The sequence below is a fragment of the Anser cygnoides genome, chromosome 10 (genome assembly GCF_040182565.1).
Source record: "Anser cygnoides isolate HZ-2024a breed goose chromosome 10, Taihu_goose_T2T_genome, whole genome shotgun sequence".
NCBI lineage: Eukaryota > Metazoa > Chordata > Aves > Anseriformes > Anatidae > Anser > Anser cygnoides.
The window spans coordinates 2,857,814-2,878,055 of NC_089882.1; the positions used below are offsets into that span (position 1 = coordinate 2,857,814).

General features: G+C 56.4%; 1 protein-coding gene across 8 annotated transcripts in view; it reads left to right on the plus strand.

The window, feature by feature from the left end:
- The window catches only part of SRGAP3 (SLIT-ROBO Rho GTPase activating protein 3), a 109,285-nt gene that overhangs the window by 20,830 nt on the left and 68,213 nt on the right, over positions 1-20,242 (plus strand). Inside the window, exons 1-2 of one of the 8 annotated variants that reach the window (XM_048074729.2) lie at positions 4,717-5,081; positions 5,500-5,590. The exons of 3 other annotated variants lie outside the window; for them this stretch is intronic. In XM_048074729.2, coding sequence (XP_047930686.1) covers positions 4,947-5,081; positions 5,500-5,590 — 226 coding nt within the window. In that variant the 5' untranslated portion in view covers positions 4,717-4,946. Of the gene's footprint in view, positions 1-4,716; positions 5,082-5,499; positions 5,591-20,242 lie in introns of those variants that run through there. 4 more of the 8 variants (XM_048074696.2, XM_013182262.3, XM_048074720.2 and 1 more) reach the window with 4 other exon arrangements.

Below are 20,242 nucleotides of genomic sequence, written 5' to 3' on the forward strand. Positions count from 1 at the left end.
GAACTGTTAGTGGCAGTAAAACTTAGCATTTTGTCCTATTTTGCATTTATTAGCATGCACTAATTATTCATAGAGATAATTACCCTTTACCAGTTCACATTAATTTAGAGTGCTTCTGAAAAGCAATCAAGAGGAGCAGGGCATGATAATACATCAAAGTGAATAAGAATATGGCACAAAGGAAATATGGTGCATTTTAATGTAAGAGACCATGTCAAGTCACTGTCAGCCTTTTCCTTCAAACTGTAATTATTTGAGCTCAGTTTGATGGTTGGTGCTGAAGGCCACCAGTTAAAGGCATTCCCTGTTCCAGAAGTCCATCCGTGCTCTTCACCTCACGTGTGTCTTCAATAGGGAAAAATGTTATCTTACGGGGCCACAATATGGAGACGGACAAAGATGTGGTAGGTCATTCTGCCATTCAAACACTGCTTGCCTGTCCCTGAATAGGCGGGTTTGGATTCTGGGTTGCTTGTGTTGTCAGGAGCATCTGAAACTTGGGACTGCAACAGAGTCTTGCCTGCCTTAGGCCACAGGAGTGGGCGCTGAAGTCTCCTCTCTGCTGCCACGTCAGTACGGTTGTCTGTGGTGGTGCAAACAATGAGCAGGTTTTGGCGCGACAGGCAGATCGGGGCGTTTTGTTTCGGGTGGTCAGACCTCACTAGGGGGCCGTTCGATGGTACCCTCTCTAGGTCATCGGTCTTTCCTGGCTTTGAACTGGGCAATGAACATGAAAAACCTGGTGTCACATGAAACGTGTGTCCCAAAAATAAACACAGAGCTTTTTGCTCTGAGCTGCAGTGGGTAGATGCTGTTCTGAAAGTCACATGCGATGTGATGTGATGAACCACCGAGGCAAGGAGGGCCTTGGTAGGCAGAGGAGGTGAGTGAATAATCCTTAGAGAAGGGCAGAAACGGCAAGATTACGTCTAGGTCAAAGGACAGCGTGAGCAAAGGCGTACGGATGGAGGCTTCAGTGCTCATACGCGTACTGGAAACGAAGAATAATGGCCTGATCCTGGCTTAGTGCTCAGTACGCTTCAGCAGGTAAAAGCTTTTCTCAGTTCAGTGAGATAAATCTCCTGTTTCTCCAGTGAGCTCGACGCTGTCCCAGTGAATGGCTGCTGCCAGCGTTCGGTGGGCTGGCGCCGCTCTGCAGGAGCGCCCGGGCAGCTTGCCGTGGCGTTGGTCAGTGCTGGCTGTTTGTAGCTGCACTGATTGCCCGTGAGCATGAGTGTCTGGGAGAAGGAACGGCTCTTGCGCAGAAAACAAATACCAGCGAGTTGTGTCGCGTATGGTTCCTGGATTGGTTTGCTGACATTAACAAAATTTTAGTAACTCCGAAGAGATCTCCGTCCGGGAGCCTCTGTCAGTGCGCTGGTCACACGCCTGCCGGGCGGGGAGGCCGCCGCGTGTCAGCCCGGTTTGTCTCAGAGGACGCGGTGCGGCAGCGGGCCGGGGCCGCTGTGCTCGGGCCGGGTTAGTGCGTGCTGCTGCAATTCGTTAGCAGGCGGTGGCACGTCCCACGTTCGTTATTGGTCTCTAAATAAGTAAGTACCGCCGGGGTATTGGTTCACTGCCTCATCTTTGTGCTGTGACATGCAAATAAGGATGCTGTCTGGAACGGTGTGCTATATCCGGAGATGTGCTGATCGTTCCACCGCAGAGGCTGGTGTTAAGAGAAAATCACAGTTATTGTGCGATTACAGCCTTCTGTTTATTCCCAGCCTCGATGGCAGGATGTAATCATAAAATTAGGAATTCGTGTGAGGAACGCTCAGAGCGTGTTTTCATCTAGGTATAAAATTTTACATTAAAAAAAAAAAATCTGTATACAGCATAAGGATACGAGGGACCTTGGGTGACCTTGACATAAAGGCTTTCTCTTCAGTGTCCGTAGTGGTCTCCTGAGCCTTCCAGACTTCACCTTCCTAGCTCTTCACCGCTGCGGCAGCGGCGTGCAGGCCGGGGGCTCGCCGGTCACACCGAGCTGCCCGGGGCTGCCTGCCCGGGAGCGGACGTGAGGGGCTGCAGCGCCTGAGGGGCCGCGGGGCCGGGGCCGTGTGTGCCAGAAGGTGCCAGGAGCGGCGGGCAGAGCGCTGCGGGGGGGGAAGGAGGGCACGCTCCTGCGCTGCGAGCTGAGGGGACGGAGAGCAGATGGTGCAGGGGCGGGGAGGAAGCGTCCCCAGCTCGCGTGCTAAAATAACTCGCTGCGATGGCGAGCCCGCTCTGCGTCCCGATCCCACCGGCACCCAGCCCGCTCTGCATCCCGATCCCGCCGGCACCCAGCCCGCTCTGCGTCCCGATCCCGCCGGCACCCAGCCCGCTCTGCGTCCCGATCCCGCCGGCACCCAGCCCGCTCTGCGTCCCGATCCCGCCGGCACCCAGCCCGCTCTGCGTCCCGATCCCGCCGGCACCCAGCCCGCTCTGCGTCCCGATCCCGCCGGCACCCAGCCCGCTCTGCGTCCCGATCCCGCCGGCACCCAGCCCGCTCTGCGTCCCGATCCCAGCGGCACCCAGCCCGCTCTGCGTCCCGATCCCAGCGGCACCCAGCCCGCTCTGCGTCCCGATCCCGCCGGCACCCAGCCCGCTCTGCGTCCCGATCCCGCCGGCACCCAGCCCGCTCTGCGTCCCGATCCCGCCGGCACCCAGCCCGCTCTGCGTCCCGATCCCAGCGGCACCCAGCCCGCTCTGCGTCCCGATCCCGCCGGCACCCAGCCCGCTCTGCGTCCCGATCCCAGCGGCACCCAGCCCGCTCTGCGTCCCGATCCCGCCGGCACCCAGCCCGCTCTGCGTCCCGATCCCGCCGGCACCCAGCCCGCTCTGCGTCCCGATCCCAGCGGCACCCAGCCCGCTCTGCGTCCCGATCCCGCCGGCACCCAGCCCGCTCTGCGTCCCGATCCCAGCGGCACCCAGCCCGCTCTGCGTCCCGATCCCGCCGGCACCCAGCCCGCTCTGCGTCCCGATCCCGCCGGCACCCAGCCCGCTCTGCGTCCCGATCCCGCCGGCACCCAGCCCGCTCTGCGTCCCGATCCCAGCGGCACCCAGCCCGCTCTGCGTCCCGATCCCGCCGGCACCCAGCCCGCTCTGCGTCCCGATCCCAGCGGCACCCAGCCCGCTCTGCATCCCGATCCCAGCGGCACCCAGCCCGCTCTGCGTCCCGATCCCAGCGGCACCCAGCCCGCTCTGCGTCCCGATCCCAGCGGCACCCAGCCCGCTCTGCGTCCCGATCCCAGCGGCACCCAGCCCGCTCTGCGTCCCGATCCCGCCGGCACCGCGCTGCTCGGGGCCAGCTCCCCGCTGCAGGAGAGGCGTCTGTACAGCAACCGCGTGGTGGGCCCGGGGCTTCGCCCGTAGGGCAGGCCAAGCTGTCAGGGGAAGAGATGGCACCACACAGATCTTAGTGACACGGATTTGGGCTAGTCGATGCATGGAAGAGCTGGAGTTACGTGCGGAGCAAAGTAAGGGGTGCTGGCCCAGCGAGGAGCTGGAGGATGCCCGTTTCTTGAGAGTTGGTCCAGGGTGGGGGCAATCAGCCCCTCGAGGGCAGAGGGGCACGGTGCTGTGGAGTGAGCAGACGTGCCTGCTGCGAGAGGCGGGGTGAAGCCCGCTGTGATGCTGCTCGCCGGAATAAAAGGCGATGAAGTGATGTGCACAGAGAACTCGGGCTCCGGGAAGGAGAAGGGAGGTGAGATGGAGCCTGCCGGCGAGCAGCTGCTTGCTGGCTGGAGAGGGGTGCTCACAAAGAAGCTCTTGCGCCGAATTGTGCAGTTTTAGGATGGGTAAAGTTGTGGCTGATGCCTTCAAGACAAAAACCAGCTAGCGCAGGAAAGATAACGTGTTTGGAACTGAGAGTCTAATCTGAATAAATAAAATGGAATTTGGAATCTTTTAATTATTTCTGACAAATAGATGAGGTAAGTGGGATAGATGTCAGAGCAGCCTGTGCTGAATTCCAGCAAATGCTGTTTGCTCAGCTTGACCCGTGTGCTGGAGCAGCAGCGCTTGCAACAGAAGAGCTGGAAGTTGGGAAACCGAGGAGAACGCAGGAGGCGATGCCGAACGGGGGTGCTGAGGAGGGAGCTGGGAGGGCTGACCGACCTCCCGTGGGCTCAGCGGGGAAGAACCGGGGAGCAGACGGGTTTGGTACTGACTCTTCGTGTTGCACTGCACTGAGAGCACCCCTGAGGCTGCCCATGCGAGCAGAGGTTGCAGGATCGAGTGTTGCCATCGTTTGCCTCATTGCTGCAAGGCTCCTGTGAGAACCGCAGTTCGGTGCTCGCCTGTGGACCCTGGCACGCGGCCTGTGCGGTGCCCTACGGCCAGGGCAGCAGGGGTGGGAAACGTGCACATGGAAAGGGAGCAGAAGCCTTAAAAAAATAAATAATGAAAAGAGTCCTGAAGTTGGGGAGAGGACTGGGAGATCCCTGAAAGCAATCTTCAAAGTAAAGCACGGAGCAAAACAAGGAAGTACAGCGAACATTAGATAAATGGGGATATTTTGACTAATCCTCAAGGCTTGGGATTTGTGCTCGCACCAAGGAGGAGCGGGGGAGAAAGGAAGAGAGCTGTCTGCTCTCCTGAAAAAACTCATCGGGGAAGCTGGAGGCTGGGGATAAGGCATGGTACTGCTGTGATGTGTTTTGCAGCTGTCTGGGAGGTTGGAGCGCTGCCTTTGGGGACAGCTCAGATTTCCTGCCGTAGCTGGCTGGGGAGGCACATGAATGCTGAAATGTGGGCTTGTTTTTTGAAAGCGTTGCCTGGTCTTAAAAACAGTAATGCGTAGGGTCCGAGCAGCTATAGGCGTGCCGATACTTGCCAAGATTGCGGCAGCAGTGGTTTTAACGTTAAGTGGGCTGCCGGGGAGGTCGCTGCTGGGGAGGGCAGTGGCGCGGCGGGCGCGGCTAATGCGTGCCTAGAGAGCGCTTTCCTCCCTGGTGTGCTGAATGTTGGAGTTTCTAAGGACTCGTCCAGAGGAAGCACTTGCTTTTCTGTTACCCCTGCTTTACTTTAGGGCTTTTCCTTATGGTGAAAGCGTCTGCATCGCGTATTCTTCCCTTGTTGTGCTTTCGCTGGCCTACGTAAGTAAGCGCAGAAAGCCGGGCTGCCTGGTCGCGGCGCCCACGCGCAGGGCACGCAGCCCAGGTGTGCCGGCACCTCCCGGCCGTGGCGCTGCCCTGCCGAGCGCCGATGGCCCGAGTTCAGCGCGGGCATCGGTCACCTCCCAGCCGTGCGTACGGCCACCCGTGTGCCCGCCGTGCGCGTGCCGCGGCTGTGCAGTCGGGAAGGCGTTCGGGTGGTTTACGCGCGCAGTTGCTCTCGCCGAAGGAGCAGCGTGCAGGTGTGACCGCACGTGTTCTGTGTGAGGCAGATAATTTGACAACGAAGGGCTTCCCGACCTCGCGCGTGAGTTTCTCCTGCCTCGCCGTGGTGGCAGGTCTCTGCTGGATGGGAGGTTGTAGCGTTTAATGACTGGGAAACATTTTGGTCCTCCTGCAGGGAGGTGCGTGGAGCAATCAGCGGCGTTCCTGTGCTTGGAAGCGGAGCTGGCTGGCAGCGATTTTGGAGCAGTGTGCCTTCGTGCTAAGTGGTGGGTGTGCGTTGAAGTTGTCACAATCGCAGCTGACAATTCAGGAAGATAAAGGGAAAACAGTGTTTTGATGTGCTTTGGCTATTGAAGATTATCTGGCGATACAGTCCTACAGTGTGCCGTGCGAGATGTTTGTTTGCGGCGAGCTTTGTTTACACATCCGCCTCTGCTGCTTGGGGCGGCCGTCTGCAGCCGCAACCTGCGGCGCGTGGCACAGCCCCGCGGCCGGCAGGTGGGCTTCCCTGCGGGGCTGTGCCACCGACGTGCCTCCCTGTGCTTCCCAACCTCGTTTCAGTGACGTGGGCTCCTGCACTTCCTTTTAGTCTTCATTTCCAGCACTGTTTCACCCTAGGTGAAACCCGTGGCTTTACAGAGAGCGGTGCCCGCGTGCCCCTGCAGCCTGCCAGCGCGTTGCGGGGACCAGGGGCACTGCTCGGGGCGGCAGCAGGGCCGCGGGCAGTGCCACGGGTGCTCAGAGCCCCCCGGCACTGGCTGATACAAGCCGGGGGTGTTCTGCCGCACGCGGGGCGCAGCCAGTTCGGCATCGGCGTGGGGTTCCTCCCTGCGCTCCCTGACCGTCGCTGGGTCCTCGAGGCTCCTCCGAACGCGGTTGCGCCGTGGCGCTGCGTGGTGCCCGCGCGGGGCTGGCCCCGGGTGGCAGCGGGACTGCGAGGGTCGCAGGCGGGGGGAGCCGTGCCCGCCTGCCGCTGCGACTTGCTGAAGCTTGAATTCCAGGTGGGCGGGCAATTCATTAGTCCCTCTGCAGCATCGATGCAGATTGCAGCCTGAGCTTATTTTAGAAGAGCAGAAATCAGGAGCAATTAGCAATCTGCTTCGGAAGGAATTTATAAAAAGCAGACGCCGGCTATGTCGCATGCAGAGCGCGGGGCTCTTCGCTGACTTTCCGGCAGCGTATCCCCCCGAAGTCAGAATGGCATTTACGTGCTAGCGGCTCTGCCGACAGCCGGCAGCTGAAACAAAGCAATTGCAAATAACTAATATGGGAGTTCTGGGCTCGCTTTTTTTCTCGTGCGTTTTAGCTGCGAGGTGCAATTTCGCAGTCTGAGGTGCAAGAAGGGAGTTCTGGCAGCAGTGCTGCTCAGGTGTGTGCAGCCTGGGGCTCGAACAGGGCTGCACAAACAGCTGAAGGGCACGGGCTGCTTCAGGCTCTGCTGGGGTGCCTGTCCCCCGCGCTGCCCGGCACAGAGCTCGGGGGGAGTCAGGCAGTGGGAGTTCGGGTTGACACTGTGCAGGGTGTTTGAGCGAAGGCTAGATCTGCTTCTAGGTGGTTAGAAACAAAGGCTTCAAAGAAACAAATTAAAATCTTTATTTGCTTCACCCTGCTAGGATGGCACATTTTTTTTTTGCTTTAAAGGCAGTGTTATTTGATTTGTACCTCAGTCAACCTGAAGGCCCATTTTTTTTTTTTGCTTTGAATGAAGGGATATGAATTCAAAGAATCCAAGACTTCTGCACATCTGAGTGTGAGCGGAAAAGAAGGAAGGTGTTTTCTTTTTTTCAACAGAAGGAATGCTTACATCCAAATCTTGTCTTCCTTGCAAGTGCGATGAAAGGACAGCATGGCAGGAGAGCCCTCCAGAGATAGCACTGCAGACATTCGGGCTATGTGCATACCAAGTGGATACAGTAAAATATTTGAGGGATTATTTTCTAGAAGTGCCGGACACCTGCAGAGCCAGCTGACTTGAGCCAGAGCTGTAGCTGCTGGGAGCACACCCGCTTCCATGGTTCTTCAGGGAAACCCACGCCTGTTGGTGCACATCGGTTGCATGTGCCTGCTGACTCGCTGCCTCTTGTGAGCTGCCCTATTACCTGTGTAGCTTTAATGCCCTTTGTTGTTTTCCGGGTGGGAATTTAACACTTTCCTTTCGCTGCTGGCCTGGGGAGGGGTCCGCGGGAGCGCGCCCATGCCCTGCAGTAGCTCGGGGATCTCTGCACGGCGAGGCAGTGCCAGGAAGAGGAAACGGGTGAAGAGTAAGTACAGAAGAACCAGCGTGGTGGGGGGGACAAAAGCACAGCGTGCATCCGTGCCATCTCCCTGGCGAAGACAAAACAGGCACGAGGCCGACCTGGGCGCTGCAGCGCTGGGGCGCGTTGGCCAGCTGGAGCTGAACTGACCTGGGTGCGGAGGCGTCTGTCCTGCTGGCGTCTGCTCTCCGCCGGCCCCTCCTCCTCTTGCTCTCGAGGATGCATTGTCTGGGAGGAGGAAGAGCTCTGTAGGGACAGGATATTTCTGTGTTTTCATTTGTATTGTTTATCTATCACCAGCTGGTTCTGTGCCCACTAATAAGTAAAGCCTGGGATGCTGGGGAAGATGGTGAGAGGAGACAATGTGCTTTAAGCTGATCTTCCTGTTGGAAGGAAGTAACGCGATCGCTTCGTGCCACAGGAGCTGATGACTTGCACAGAACTGAAGTGCTGAGGGTGATTATCCCTCTGCTTTGTGGGTGGCGGCTGCGCAAGCCAACGATCCCAACGCGGAGCACATTATTAGCCTCCAGTTGAGCCGTCTGCGGCCTGAAACATACTCAAGGTCTGTGGTAGATGATGGAGTCGTCATGAAACGGTGAAGTGTGTGTTTGGGATCCTGTCTGGCGTGGAAAGCCCTGGGCGGTGTGCTGGGACGCTGCCTGTGCTGGGCGCCCCTAGGTGAAGACTGGAAGAGATCGGGGCCCCAGACCAAACCTGTGCTTCATTTGGTTTTACAAAGCCGAAAGTAAAGTCTGTTCACTCCTCATTCTTTCCCGACCAGTGCCTGCGCTCACAGGCTGAGGCTGAACATACAGGTGCTAGGGGAGGGCTGTGCCGGTTCTCTCCTCTCACAGAAAGGCACCGAGGATGAAATTCCTCCTTATCTTTGTGGTTCCTTTCTGCAGATTCCAAGCAGGCTGGGCCTGAGGACAATGTTATTTTATTGGTCACGGCATGGTTTTCTCTTTCTTATTCCAACGTTACCTATTTTCCTGGAAAGGAGCAGGAGTGCAGAGGAGTGTCAGCCTTGGCCTGACGTCTGGCCGAGGCAGCAGCAGGAGGAGGAGGAGGAGGAGGAGGAGGAGGCACCGTCGGTTCCCCGGCAGCGGATGACTGCGCGTGGTCGCGTGTGCCGCAGGGAGGTCTGAAGGGTGCGTGCTGATCCAGGCAACAGGCAGCGTGCGATGTGTTTTTGCTGGAATCACACAGTGGGGATAATTCACCAAGAGGACGTGAAGGAAGAGCATTTCTAGGTGATAAGGACATGCTTCAAGTGAAGTACCCTCAGCCCCTGGCGGTGCACAGGATGTTTTGGAGCGGGGGCATGATCATCTTGCAGGGGTCACTCCGTGCCGCCTGCTTCCCCTCCGTGTGGGTCTGTGCTCAGCAGTTACGCTTCCTGGTGATTTGGTTTAATGCTCTTCCTGGAAGATACGCCCATTGCTTGAATTTCCTAGGAGTCTGCCTTGCAAACCTTCCTGCTCAGCGTTTCACTCGGAGGCTGCACAGGGAGGGTGCTTTAATCGCGGTTCCCACGTAGGGCGCACGGGCGGCAGCCCCGCAGCGCGTGCTGCTCGATGGCCCGGCCGTCCCCGTCGGCAGCTTCCCTGCGCGCCCGTGGCCTTGGGCAGCGGCTGTTGTCAGACATGGCAAGGTCTTCGTGCTCCTGAATTGGAGGCTACTGTTCTGCGGTTTGTTTTTACTTGTCATTTTCTGCGGCCTTCACAGATCGTGAGCCGTTTGGCCTTGGTGCAAGGCAGGAGCGCGTTTGCACGGCAGAATGGCACAGCTGGGGGCAGGAGCAGTGGCGAAGTGTGAGGAAACAATCTTTTACCGATCTGTAAAATTGGTGCAGTAACCCTTTCCTCCTCCTCAGAGGCTGTGCGAGGTTTGTATTGCTGCAGTTTGCAGGTTGCTTGGAGATGCTGGACGAAAAGTTCTCCGAGGAATTACTGCGTATTACTCATGTGTAGGCACAGAGGGGCACGGCGCTTGCCTCGACGAGGGTCGTTCCGGTGGATTCGCGGACGCGCAGAGCTCTCGGCTGCCACCAGCGCTGGGGTGACCGGCGCAGACGTGGGGGCTGCTCCGTGCTGGGGCTGCTCCGTGCTGGGGCCGCTCCGCCGGAGCCTCGCAGCGCCCCGCACACGGGCACCGCGGCGGGCACCAGCAGCCTGCCCCTGCTCGGCTGTGAAGTTTTCCCCGCCTGGATTAAGGAGTGCGAGGTGCTCGAACGAGCCATTTAATGATCTTCTTCTTTATTCCATCTCGGTGGCTGGGGCGTGATTCACATTCTTGTACAGCTCCCTTTCTTTCTCAGTTTAAATACGCTCTCTTTTGCATTTTAATAGCCCAAACCCCAGAGTTCTGGTGACGGCAGCGGGGGCATTCAGCGCATGAAAGGCGTCCTCCGTCTGAGCTGGCCGGGACAATGCCCCTGGACTGAATGCGCTGGGTTGTCAGCGGGGAAGAAGGGGTGGCGAAGCCTCGGAGCTGCTGCACCCCGCGAGGTTTGCGGCCAGAATGCCCCTTCCCTCCGGGGGAAGGCGCGCCATCTGCTTTTGTGGCACTTCCTTTTGTTCTTCTTAAATCTTGAACAAACACAACAACCAGGCTGTTTGGCTCCTTCTTTTTAATGCTTTAACCGGTTCTTATGGGTGTCTTGCTTCTTTCTTGTATTCCTACCAAGAAGAAGTAGAGGTGGAGGAGCCAGCTCCTCGGCTGTGCGGCTTTCCCCCTCCCCTTCGTGTTCCTGTTCCCGCAGCCCTCACGCAGGAAAGCGCCTGACTTCGTAACCTGGCCTTGCTCCTGTCCAACAAACCGAGCCGTTCGTGTCCTCTGAAAACCGATGGGTCTTGTGGTTGTCGCTGTTTCTTTTGTCAGACTTGCACAGCAGCACAGGAACCTGTGCGCTGAAAAGCTGTGGCTAGATGCTAGATGCACCTACCCCAGCACAGATTTGGGGTTGTTCTTTGCAAAGATCTTTGCAAATCTCTTCAAAACCTTTCAGCCGGGCCTGTTCTGACTCGTTCTCTGCCCCTTTGTAAACTCCACCGGTTTTTCCAAGGTGGCCAGAGGAATGTTTTCCTGTAGCTTTGGCCAGATCTGAATCAATGTCTCGAGCATTCCTGCTGCTGGATCTGTCTTCTTCTGGCTGCGTTTAGTAAGGGATCGGCCTAGCCTAGGCTGGGAAGTGTTTGCCTCGCCTTCTTTGCTGTGTTTATTTCGTTTTGTTTGTGCAGATTTGTGTTCTGTTAAGGTGCTGTTGTTGCTACATCAACACGCTTAAAAACTTTGGGGACTGTTTCCCCCCCGCGAAAGGCGGAGCTGCAGCGGGGCTCCCAGAATAAAACCCGCCTGGGAAGCAGGCTGGTGCGCTCGGACCGAACTCGCTGCGGTGCGCAGGTGCTGGTGCAGGCGGGGTCCTCTGAGGAAAGCACGGAGGGTGCTCAGGAGTGTCTGCAGGCCGGGGGCTCGGAGGTGACTGCTTTCCCAGGGCTGGTGTCCGTGGGCTGGTAGGAGTTCGGCTTGTTTGGAAACAAGACAAGGCAGAACAATAGCCGTATCTTGCATTGCCGAGTGTTTCCTTGGGCTCGTTCCATCCTCAGTCCCATAAATTGCAGCTCCCGGTATTTCAGCGTAATCAATGCAGGGCAGCGTAGCCCAGACAACAAAGTGTACCAGGGAGTAAATGAGATTTACGTCCTCCGCGTTGCTCATGGTCAGACAAAAGCGGAGACAGCTGTAGCCGATTCAGTCCGTGGGTAACTTCGCTGTAATTCACGGGGGTGCCTGGGCTGCCCGTGGACAAATGCGTGCCGTGCAGCTGCGTCCTCAGCGCAGTGTCCCTTGTCGTCAGGGAACGCTTTTCTCCTTCACGCAGGAAGTTCTTGCGCTGTGTCCTCACTGCTGGCTCTAGGAAGGAGAAGGAAAGGAAAGATGGAGACAATGGGTGGTTACAGGGGTGGTTCAATAAAGGAAAGACGTGTCCGAGTCGAGCAGGATGATGAGAGGTGTGTTGGGGACGGGGCACCAGCAATCTCCTAGCTGGCAGCAGTAGGGCACTTGCTGACCGTGCTGGTGTGCTCAAGGTGTGACACAGGTGTGGAAGCCGGTACCCGTGTGTCAGCGGGGCTTGGTCATTGCTGTCCGTGCCCACAAATCGCCTCCTGGTTCGTGGCCAGCCGGTCTGCTCGGGGGCGTGCGAGCCCAGCGTGCACAGCACACGAGTGATTTGTAAAGGCTTCGGCGTGACGTCGGGTGGGAGTCCCGGCTGCCCTGCAGTGAGGTGCTGCTCGTGGCCGTAAGGAAGCCCTGCGGTGCTTGGGCTTTGCCCGGTGCTCTGTTGTGAGAGCGGCCGACTGTCCTCCTCGGGCTCCTCCCGGCACGGCTCCGGCCGTGCGATCGCACCGTTTCCATCCTCCTCCTGCAGTAACCGCCAGCTGCGAGGCGGGTGGCACGGGAGCTTGGTGGGGAGCACGGCCCCTCGCACGCTGGGGGCTGCTTCCTGAAAGAGTTTCCTTATTTTAAGTTCAGATTTGAATTTTGGGTTGAAAACGGAAGAAGGAGGGCAGAGGTGTTCTCCGTTTCTCCCCCACGATCCCGCTTGGCGTGTCCCTTTCCAGGGACACGGCCGGGTGCCGTGGGGGCAGTTGCTGGGACCCGGGCGCCCCACAGGCGTGGGGAGGGCGGGCAGCACCGGCAGTTTGTGTGTGTGTGAGTGGGCCCGCGCTGCCCTCCGGGGACGCTCCGAAAGGGAGAAACCGTCGGCTGTGGGAGTGGGATGGCATTTTCAAGGAAAATGATGGAGTTCATCCTCAGTAACCGTGCTCACCTAAACTCTTCTGGCTGTGTAACAGCAGACCCGTTTCCTAAACACTGCTTATCTCTACGTTCAGGGAGACGTATGTTCTTGCTCCTGCTTTCTTTAAAAAATAATAATTTAAAAACATAATCTGCAAGTCCTGTTCTTTACTGAGCTCCCACATTCATCTCCTAGGCTTGGTGTCAGGGTCTGAGGTCCTTGTGCTCATTTTTACATTTTACAATACATTTATGTGAGCTTTGGCTGTGCTCTGTGAGGTACCAGACTAATCCTCCTTCTGGCTGGTCTCCTTACAAAGCGGGAGAAAACCTGAAAATACGTGCTTTCGCTGCCTAAATTTAGCCCCGAAAGCTTGTCTGGTCTCGGCAGCAGCTCATGGTAAACCACAGCTTGAAAGCGACGGTCAGCCGCACCTTCAGGATCTCCGAGGATGTGGGTGACTACCTGCTGAAGGGGCTCTGGTGGAGCTCATATTTCTCTTCCTGCAGAGAGGAAGGGAAAAGAACCAATTCAGGTTCATTTTTTAGTTTTCTGTGGTATGCAGTGAAATAAACCAGACCCTACTCTGGATGCCAGGCGGTCTCGGGAGTTACCCCAGGCTGGGTCTGAGGAAGCTGGCTGCGGTGCCATGCTAATAGCGCGAAGAGGGTAATGCTCTGGTGAAAAATCGCAGCGCACGCAGGTTCTGCTCTGTCGCTGCAGGTGTGATTTTTGGCCGGTGCAGCCTCCCCAGCCCTGGGTCCCCTCCGAGCACAAACGGGGGCTGGCCCGGTGCCTCCTGGCCATCTCGCCGCGGCGCAGCCCGCGCGTGCTGCTCAGCGGGGCTGGGGTCTGGCCGCAGCCCGGGCGGTTCCCGGAGCTGCTCTGTGTCACTGCTGGCCGGCGTCTCGGTGGGTTCCTTTGCGCTTTTGTCCGTTTCCATTTGAACGGTTGCATTGCCACTAATGTATGTCCCATATTGCCCAGGGACTGCTCCAAAAAGTAGCTGTATTGTAAGGCACCGTTTAAATGCCTTCTTGCTGTAGTCCCTTTGGGCCAGGCCCCACCTTCAGCAATCCTGGGGTACTCCCGGAGTATCGCTGGTGGTGCCCACAGGCTCGGCCCCTGCCAGCAGCCCCGGGGGTTGCAGTGCCCAGGGTGTGCAGGGAATGACGGCAGGGCATCGATCCCCCTGGGACGGGCAGCTGATGTGATGCACCGAGGTGGCACCTTCCCCTGCAAGAGTAAAGATTCATGGCTTTAAATATATATTGCCGGCTTCATCCGCTGCTGTGGGGGTTGTGTGTTTTGAACCCAAAGCACCGCTGGCATCCCTCCTGCTCTGGAGGAGGGCCTGGCCGTTGGGTGCTCCCTGCTGTCCCCGTCCTTCGCTGTGTCCCTCCCTTCGCCCTTCCCCACCGTGTTCCGGGTGTGCTGCCAGGCGTGCTCCTGGCGGGGCGTTGCGAGCCCTGTCCTGACCTCCCGGTGCAGCGCTTGTGCTTGCGTTGAGCTCTGCTCCGCGTGCCCTGTAGGGACCGGGCGTCTGGGCTTCTCGCTGCCGCCCGCAGAAGGGCGTGCGCGCCCGGGTGTGTATGCACACGTGCACACGCACCGACCCCTCTCCTGCTCGCTGCGTTACCGCCCGGTTTGGAGGTGTGCTTTCTGTGCCAGAAAGCTGTTGCAAAATCCTGAGTCATTTCTGACTGACATGGCAATTATTGTTAAGAAAGAAGGAAAATTACTCTCCAGAAAGAATTCCTGACTACAAGAAGGAGGGTATCATACGGTTGGCTTTTCTGGACGGCTCACAAGTTTGGCCAAGGCTTGTTGGAGACTGTAATCAAAGAAAACTTCCTTATGGCGAAGGTAAACTCGATATTGTACAGACTGAAAACTGGACTTCTGAGAGCTGACGGGCAGCTGGGCCGTGAAGCAGGGGTTTTGCTGGTCTGCCCCGGTTCGTAGGTGGGACTGAGCTCGCTGGGATGAAGCACTGAGGAGTGACTCCCTGCTGGGGGAAGACAGAAAAAGCCTCTCTTGAGGGACTTCTGAAAGCTGCGGGATGCTGCCTGTGTCTCTCAGAACAGCTCTGATCCCTGAATGCCTCTGGTGGGGAGTTTGGAGTCAGGTTTGTGCAGTTGGCTCCTCTTCGCGTCAGGCCCTCCTGCCTCGTATTCCAATGGAAATGTCTGCAGTTACCTTGACAGAGCATGGATGTTTCTTCAGTTATTGGAAGAAAGGGTATAAAATGACTAGATTCCGCTTTATGTTTTTCCTCTCTTCTCTAATAATGCTGAACATCTTGCCAAGTTCTTTAGAAAACAGTGTAGTCATCAGCGCATTGGATTCATTAGGAGTTGGCATTTAGACGCTCGGTATGTGAGAGCTGCTGACGCCCCGTGGAAAAATTTGCAGTACGTTCACTTGAGGACCAGTTTTGCTTACAGATTTATCTGGGTGTTTGTTTGTCTATGCTTGAATTCATTTTGAAATTTGAAATTCTGTTTCTGTTTTTAAATCAAACGTAATTGCAACACACCATTACATTTGTTGTCAGACAGTCCTGATCCGTGGAAAGTTTTGGTCTTGAGGCTAGGCTGGAGTTAAGAATAAAATACTATTTTTTTTCCCAGTTGCTGTCCAAGGAAAGCAGGCTTTCCAAGCAGGGTGAAGTGGCGTGCATTTGGGCATGCTGCATAATGGGAGAAAACCGGGTGCTTTGCTTCGCTCAAAACTTGTCCTGCGTTTCTGCTGCACGGTGCCGTTGCAGCACGAGCAAGTCTGTTTCCAGCTGACAGTCGGCGTGCGAGGAAGGTGTGCTGTCGGTGACTGCTGCGGCTCTGCAAAGCCCCTGCTGAACGCCACCTCCCCGCCGGCCGAGCAAGCGCTGCCGCGTGCGTGGTTCGCAAGCAGAGCAGGCCGTGAGCAGCAGCCTGCGAGATCCTCGGCCGTGGTCCTTCTCCGTGGGAGAGCTTTGACTCGTTTAAGTGCTTGACCGGCTTAATTACTTCAAGCCTCCATTGTCGCCACCTCAGCTTTGATCTGTGTTCCCCGGGAGCTGTCTGGAAGCTGCCCCGCTCTGCCTTTGTTCCGTACATGAAGCGGGTGGTGCTGTGGGGAGCATCTCCCCGGCTGCGGAAGGGCTGAACGCCTCCCGCCTGCTTCAGCAGGCCTGCAGCAAAGCGCTGCTCTTGTTGGGGGTAGGGAGCCCTGCCCGGGGGGGGAGGCTGCTGGGAGTAGGCCTGCTGTACGTGAGGATTTCTTTCGCCCCGCTACCTGGAGCGGGGGAGAGGCGTGCTGGAGCACCTCCGGAGGCTCAGACAAGTCCGCTCGGCGTTTAAAGGCCCATCAGAGCAGTGCGACCTTGGGGGTGCTGTGACTGTCCCAGCACATCGTTTTGAGCAAAACCGTGTTTTTGTAGGACTGTTCCTACATCCCAAGTGATGGTGTTCCGATACAAGAACTGGGCATGTTCTGCTGTCAGTTGTCTTCTATTAGTACTTTAATTCATAAAATCATAACTGTATTTAGCTCCTGACAGGGGCGTTATGGAAGGGAAAGTGTAGAGCTCCAACTCTCATTTCAGCTCTGCCTTGTCAGAGACATCTGGCGTGACGAGGACTTGCCCAGCCCTGACCCCATCCCCCCTTTTAAAAAAATTATTTTACAAAGCTTTCTTCAAGCCAGCAGTTTTCTTGTGCTCTGGTAAGAGTGCTTTGGTTTGAGGCCGCCAGTGGCTGCAGACCAAATGTGATGCTTTTTGGCACGTACAAAGCAGGAAAAGGATGATTGTTTTTCCTCCAGGATCCTCTCTCACTGGCAGCCTTTGCAGCAAGCTCAGTCAAACCTCTCCTTCCTGAAGTAATGCCATGAAACGGGGCTGGCATTTGGCTTTCTAACACTAACGTTGCAGAACACAGACACTGCAACGCATCTGCTGTGTGCGGGGGAGCGTTCGTTAGGAGGCTGACTAACGAAGTGCATCTCTGAAGCAGGAAGGACACAGTTGTACTGGGGCACTGGTGGTAGTTGCAAGAAGGTGTTACAGGCAAGGCGGTCTTAAATGTGCTTCTGATCAGGAGGCCAGAAGTACAGCCCTGCGGTTCACTACCGTTCCCTTGTCGCTTGAGCTTGGATATAAAAAAATAAAGTTTCTCTTTGTTCATCATTTGTTGTAGTGCTTATTTCCTTTCTGGCCTATAAAGAAGGCTAGTAGACGTGCTAGCGCAAAATGCTCTGAAATTCTTTGAAGGAAGAAACAATGATGAGAAAGAGATATTTTTAGTAAGATAAGGCGAACGTGAAGCTTCTTTTAACCAGAAAGAAACGAACGCAGTTTCCTGGAAGCTGGATCTGCCAAAGCAGCGTGATGCCGCTTTGTCTGTAGGAACAGTGACAATCACAGGTGGCTTTTACAAAATAAATCACTTTTTGCCCCAGATCTGTTCCCACCAACTTTTCTTTGGCGTAGAGCACTCCTGTCTGGCTTCCTGTGTGCCTGCAGATGGCCTCGGCTCGCATGCTGTTAGGCGCAGAGCCCGTGGCCTGCAGGGGAGTGGGAAGCGAGGTGGCTGCAGGCAACTGCTCTGGAGCTTCCTCGGCTCTGGGTGTTTCTCCAGATCGCCGTGCTGACCGCAGCTCTGGTCTCTCAGGGTGCCTGGTCTAGTTCCTGCAGGCTGGAGGGGAGGGGATAGGAAGAGGAGGCTGCGTGGCTGGCAGGGCTTTCTCTGCACGTGGCGTTCCCTGTTACGGTGCCGCTGCCTGGGAGCTGGAAGGTCGCACGGGCAGACCTTCGGCTTGCGTCGCTTCGCAGAAAGCTGCTGCGTGCTGCCCCAGTGCAGAGGCGTCGGCGTCTCGGTCAGGGAAGGCACGGACGTCTGCCTGCGCCCTGCTGACCAGCGGTTGCTCGTGGGTGTGCGGAACCTGTTTGTACAGGGATGGAGGAGCAAACATCTCATGAAAATGGTAGCAGTGCCTGCCCCTGCCGTGCGCTCAGGAGGCGCCGGGCCCGCAGGGGTTATGCCAGGTCGCCGTTTCGGGAGTGCAGTGCGACAGACAGAACGACACCCGTGGAAGGTGCCGGAAAGCCATTTTATGCCGACTTTTACCCATGCTCCACTTGGACCTCTCAAAGGTGATGCAGGCAGCGGGAGTTCGTGTAGCCGCTGGTACGACCGTCTGACTGCTGTGGTAGCTGTTAACAGAAAAAGCCTAACGATGGACAGTGAAACTCTGAACAGCAGGCCCTGCTATGCACGCGTGTACGCTGATGTCTGCGTGCATCCGTCAGCAGGGCTGCTGCTCCAGGAAGTGTGGCTGGTGGAAAAGAGCTGAGCTGGTTTATTTACCGGCTGGTTTGTCTGCGGAGGCGTTAGCTGTGCAGGCGAGTCTCATTAGAAACAAACCCGGTAGGTAACTGTGGAGAGCAGGGCGGAAAACGAGCCGTGAGCAGCAGCTGGAGAACCGCAGCCGCGTTGCTTCTGCGGGGAAGCCGTGTCCCAGGGCACGGCGGTGGCGCGGAGGCTTGCGGCACCACGCGGGAGGCACGCTCCTCGTGGCTGCGGCCTCGTCTGGGGACATGCTGTCCCTGGCCTCCCCGCGCCCTGCGGGGCCTGGAGGGCAAAGAGTTTCTTCTGAGGAGGAAACTACTCGATTTAAGATCTAATTTCACACGTTTTCACTTCCTTTTTCAGCAGTAACAAGCGAGGAGGTTACCTCAGAGCCCAGCACAAGGTGCCCCAAGAGCCCCCCGTGGGCAAGAAGGCACAAACCGGCTGCGTGATGTGATGGAGCCGCCCTCCGTCGGAGGTGCGCCTGCCAGCAGCCTGTCTCCTGCCGCACCTGCCTAAACTGGGGATTAAAGAAATGCATGAAAAAAGTTGAACGAAAGACAGCCAATGCTATAGGAGCTGGTTTTGGACTTGAGCAGTGTTTTTCTTCCCTATTTTGAAATTATTTTTTAAAATCTGAAACTTCTAGCTTTAGATTAAAGGCTTGTCTCTTTGTGTTGCTAAGAGCCAAATATCTTGGCTGCTTCTAGACAGGATTGCTAAGAGCAGCACGTGTGAGGAGGGAGGCATGTTTACTTGCCTGGAGCCATTTGCTCTGCTCCTTCCCTGAGTCTCTCAAGCGCCTTCAGCACCAGGGCTGCTCCCGGCCGGCTCTGGGGCGCTGCAGGAGGAGGTGCAGCTGGCAGGGGTTTGGTGCAGGTGCTCCCGTCTGTGTAGCTCCAGTGGCCCCACTGGCATTTTAATTCTGAACCAGGCCTAGTGATGTGTTGGATCGTGCATGCAAGGGCTCTGCCGGGGGGAACGGTGCATATGGTTGACAAACAGGATGGCAAAGCGCTAGAAAGTACGTAAGAGGCGATTCTGTGTGGAAGAGGGTTGGGTGTTTAGTGAAAGAAAAACATGCGCAATCTGGAGGAGAAAATGAAAGAAGCTTGGAGTCAAGTAGCCCTTGCAGTGTGTTCCATATTTGTAGAAGAACTGGATTCTCCTTTGAGTCCAACTTGCCATATTATATTTGCAATAAACTATTGGGTCTAATCCCAGTGGTGAGGAAAATAATGGTTTTTGTTGCCAAGCATATTTTCTCACTTGTCTCGAATCAGTGGGGTGAAACATATGTTACGGGAACGACTCTCCTAGACTGTCCATTTTGAAGATCAGCTGAAGACATTGTTCTCCTGGACAGAGAGTTCAGCATCTTCTCAAGCACTAAATTTCCTTCAAAATCACCTATGTTCTTTGTGTTTATTGTTCAGGGCGGTAAATGCCGCAGCTCTTGGAGATCTCTGAGCCTTAGAGGCGGTTCTCTTTTTACAGTGTTTAAAAATAATATTGTAGGTATCTCTTTTTCTAATGCATTTCTGAGCTTTTTTGCAAGCGACCTGGCTGTCTCAGCTCTGGGCTGCGGAGGACGGTGTGGTGCAGGCCAGAAGAGGCCCGGTGCTGCCGCTGCTCTGCTCCTGCCCAGGGGACGGGGCCAGCAGCCAGGCCCAGGCCTGCTCCTGAAAACCCATCGGCGCTGAGTGCCGTCAGCTTGGTCCTGCCGCCGGAGGAGGAGGAGGTGCCTGGCAGCCTTCATCGCACCCCGTTGCTAGAGAAACCCCGCTTTTGTCCTCTGGCATCTGAGCAGCTGCCTGACGCCGAGCCTGGCGCTGGCGGGGCCCTGCCGCGGGGGCCTGCCGACAATGGGACCTCCTGGGGAAGGAGCGTGCTCGGCCTCCCGGCTGGCGAGGCTGACTCTGCTGGGAGGCCCCGCGGGGCGAGACAGAATCACAGACTTGTAGGGCTTGGAAGGGACCTCAAGGGATCGTCGGGTCCAACCCCCAAAGGACGGGCAGGTCGCTTCGGCTGCAGCATCGCTGCATGGCGGGGACTGGGCCGCTGGCCTCAGGCTTCCCTCCCGGCTTGTGCTGAACTGTTGTGGCCTCTCAGTTTCAGTTCAGGCAATCGACCCTCATGAGGTTTAACTTTCAGGCTTCTTCCACTGTAATTTTTTTACCTGCTTTTCCCTGTGTATGATTGGTTTTGCTTAATAAGCCTGTCCAAAACTTGTGATATGTTGCTCATTTGTGGACTTTGTAACAGGTCTGTTTTATTTCTGATAAATTCTGAATTACTACCGTAGTCAAATTCCTCATTAGAAATTTTGCGTAGATAAACTTTGTGAGAAATGCCTTCTTATCGCATTTCTGGGCCAGTGAGCGGTCTCTAGAACAGACAGAACTATTCAGGTATGATAACTCCTGCAGAACATAAAGCATTTCTGGAAGGTGAGGTGACCTGCCAGCACATGCTGGTAGCAGTTCACGTCTGGGGGGATTATTGCTTTTTTTTTTTTCAATTCAC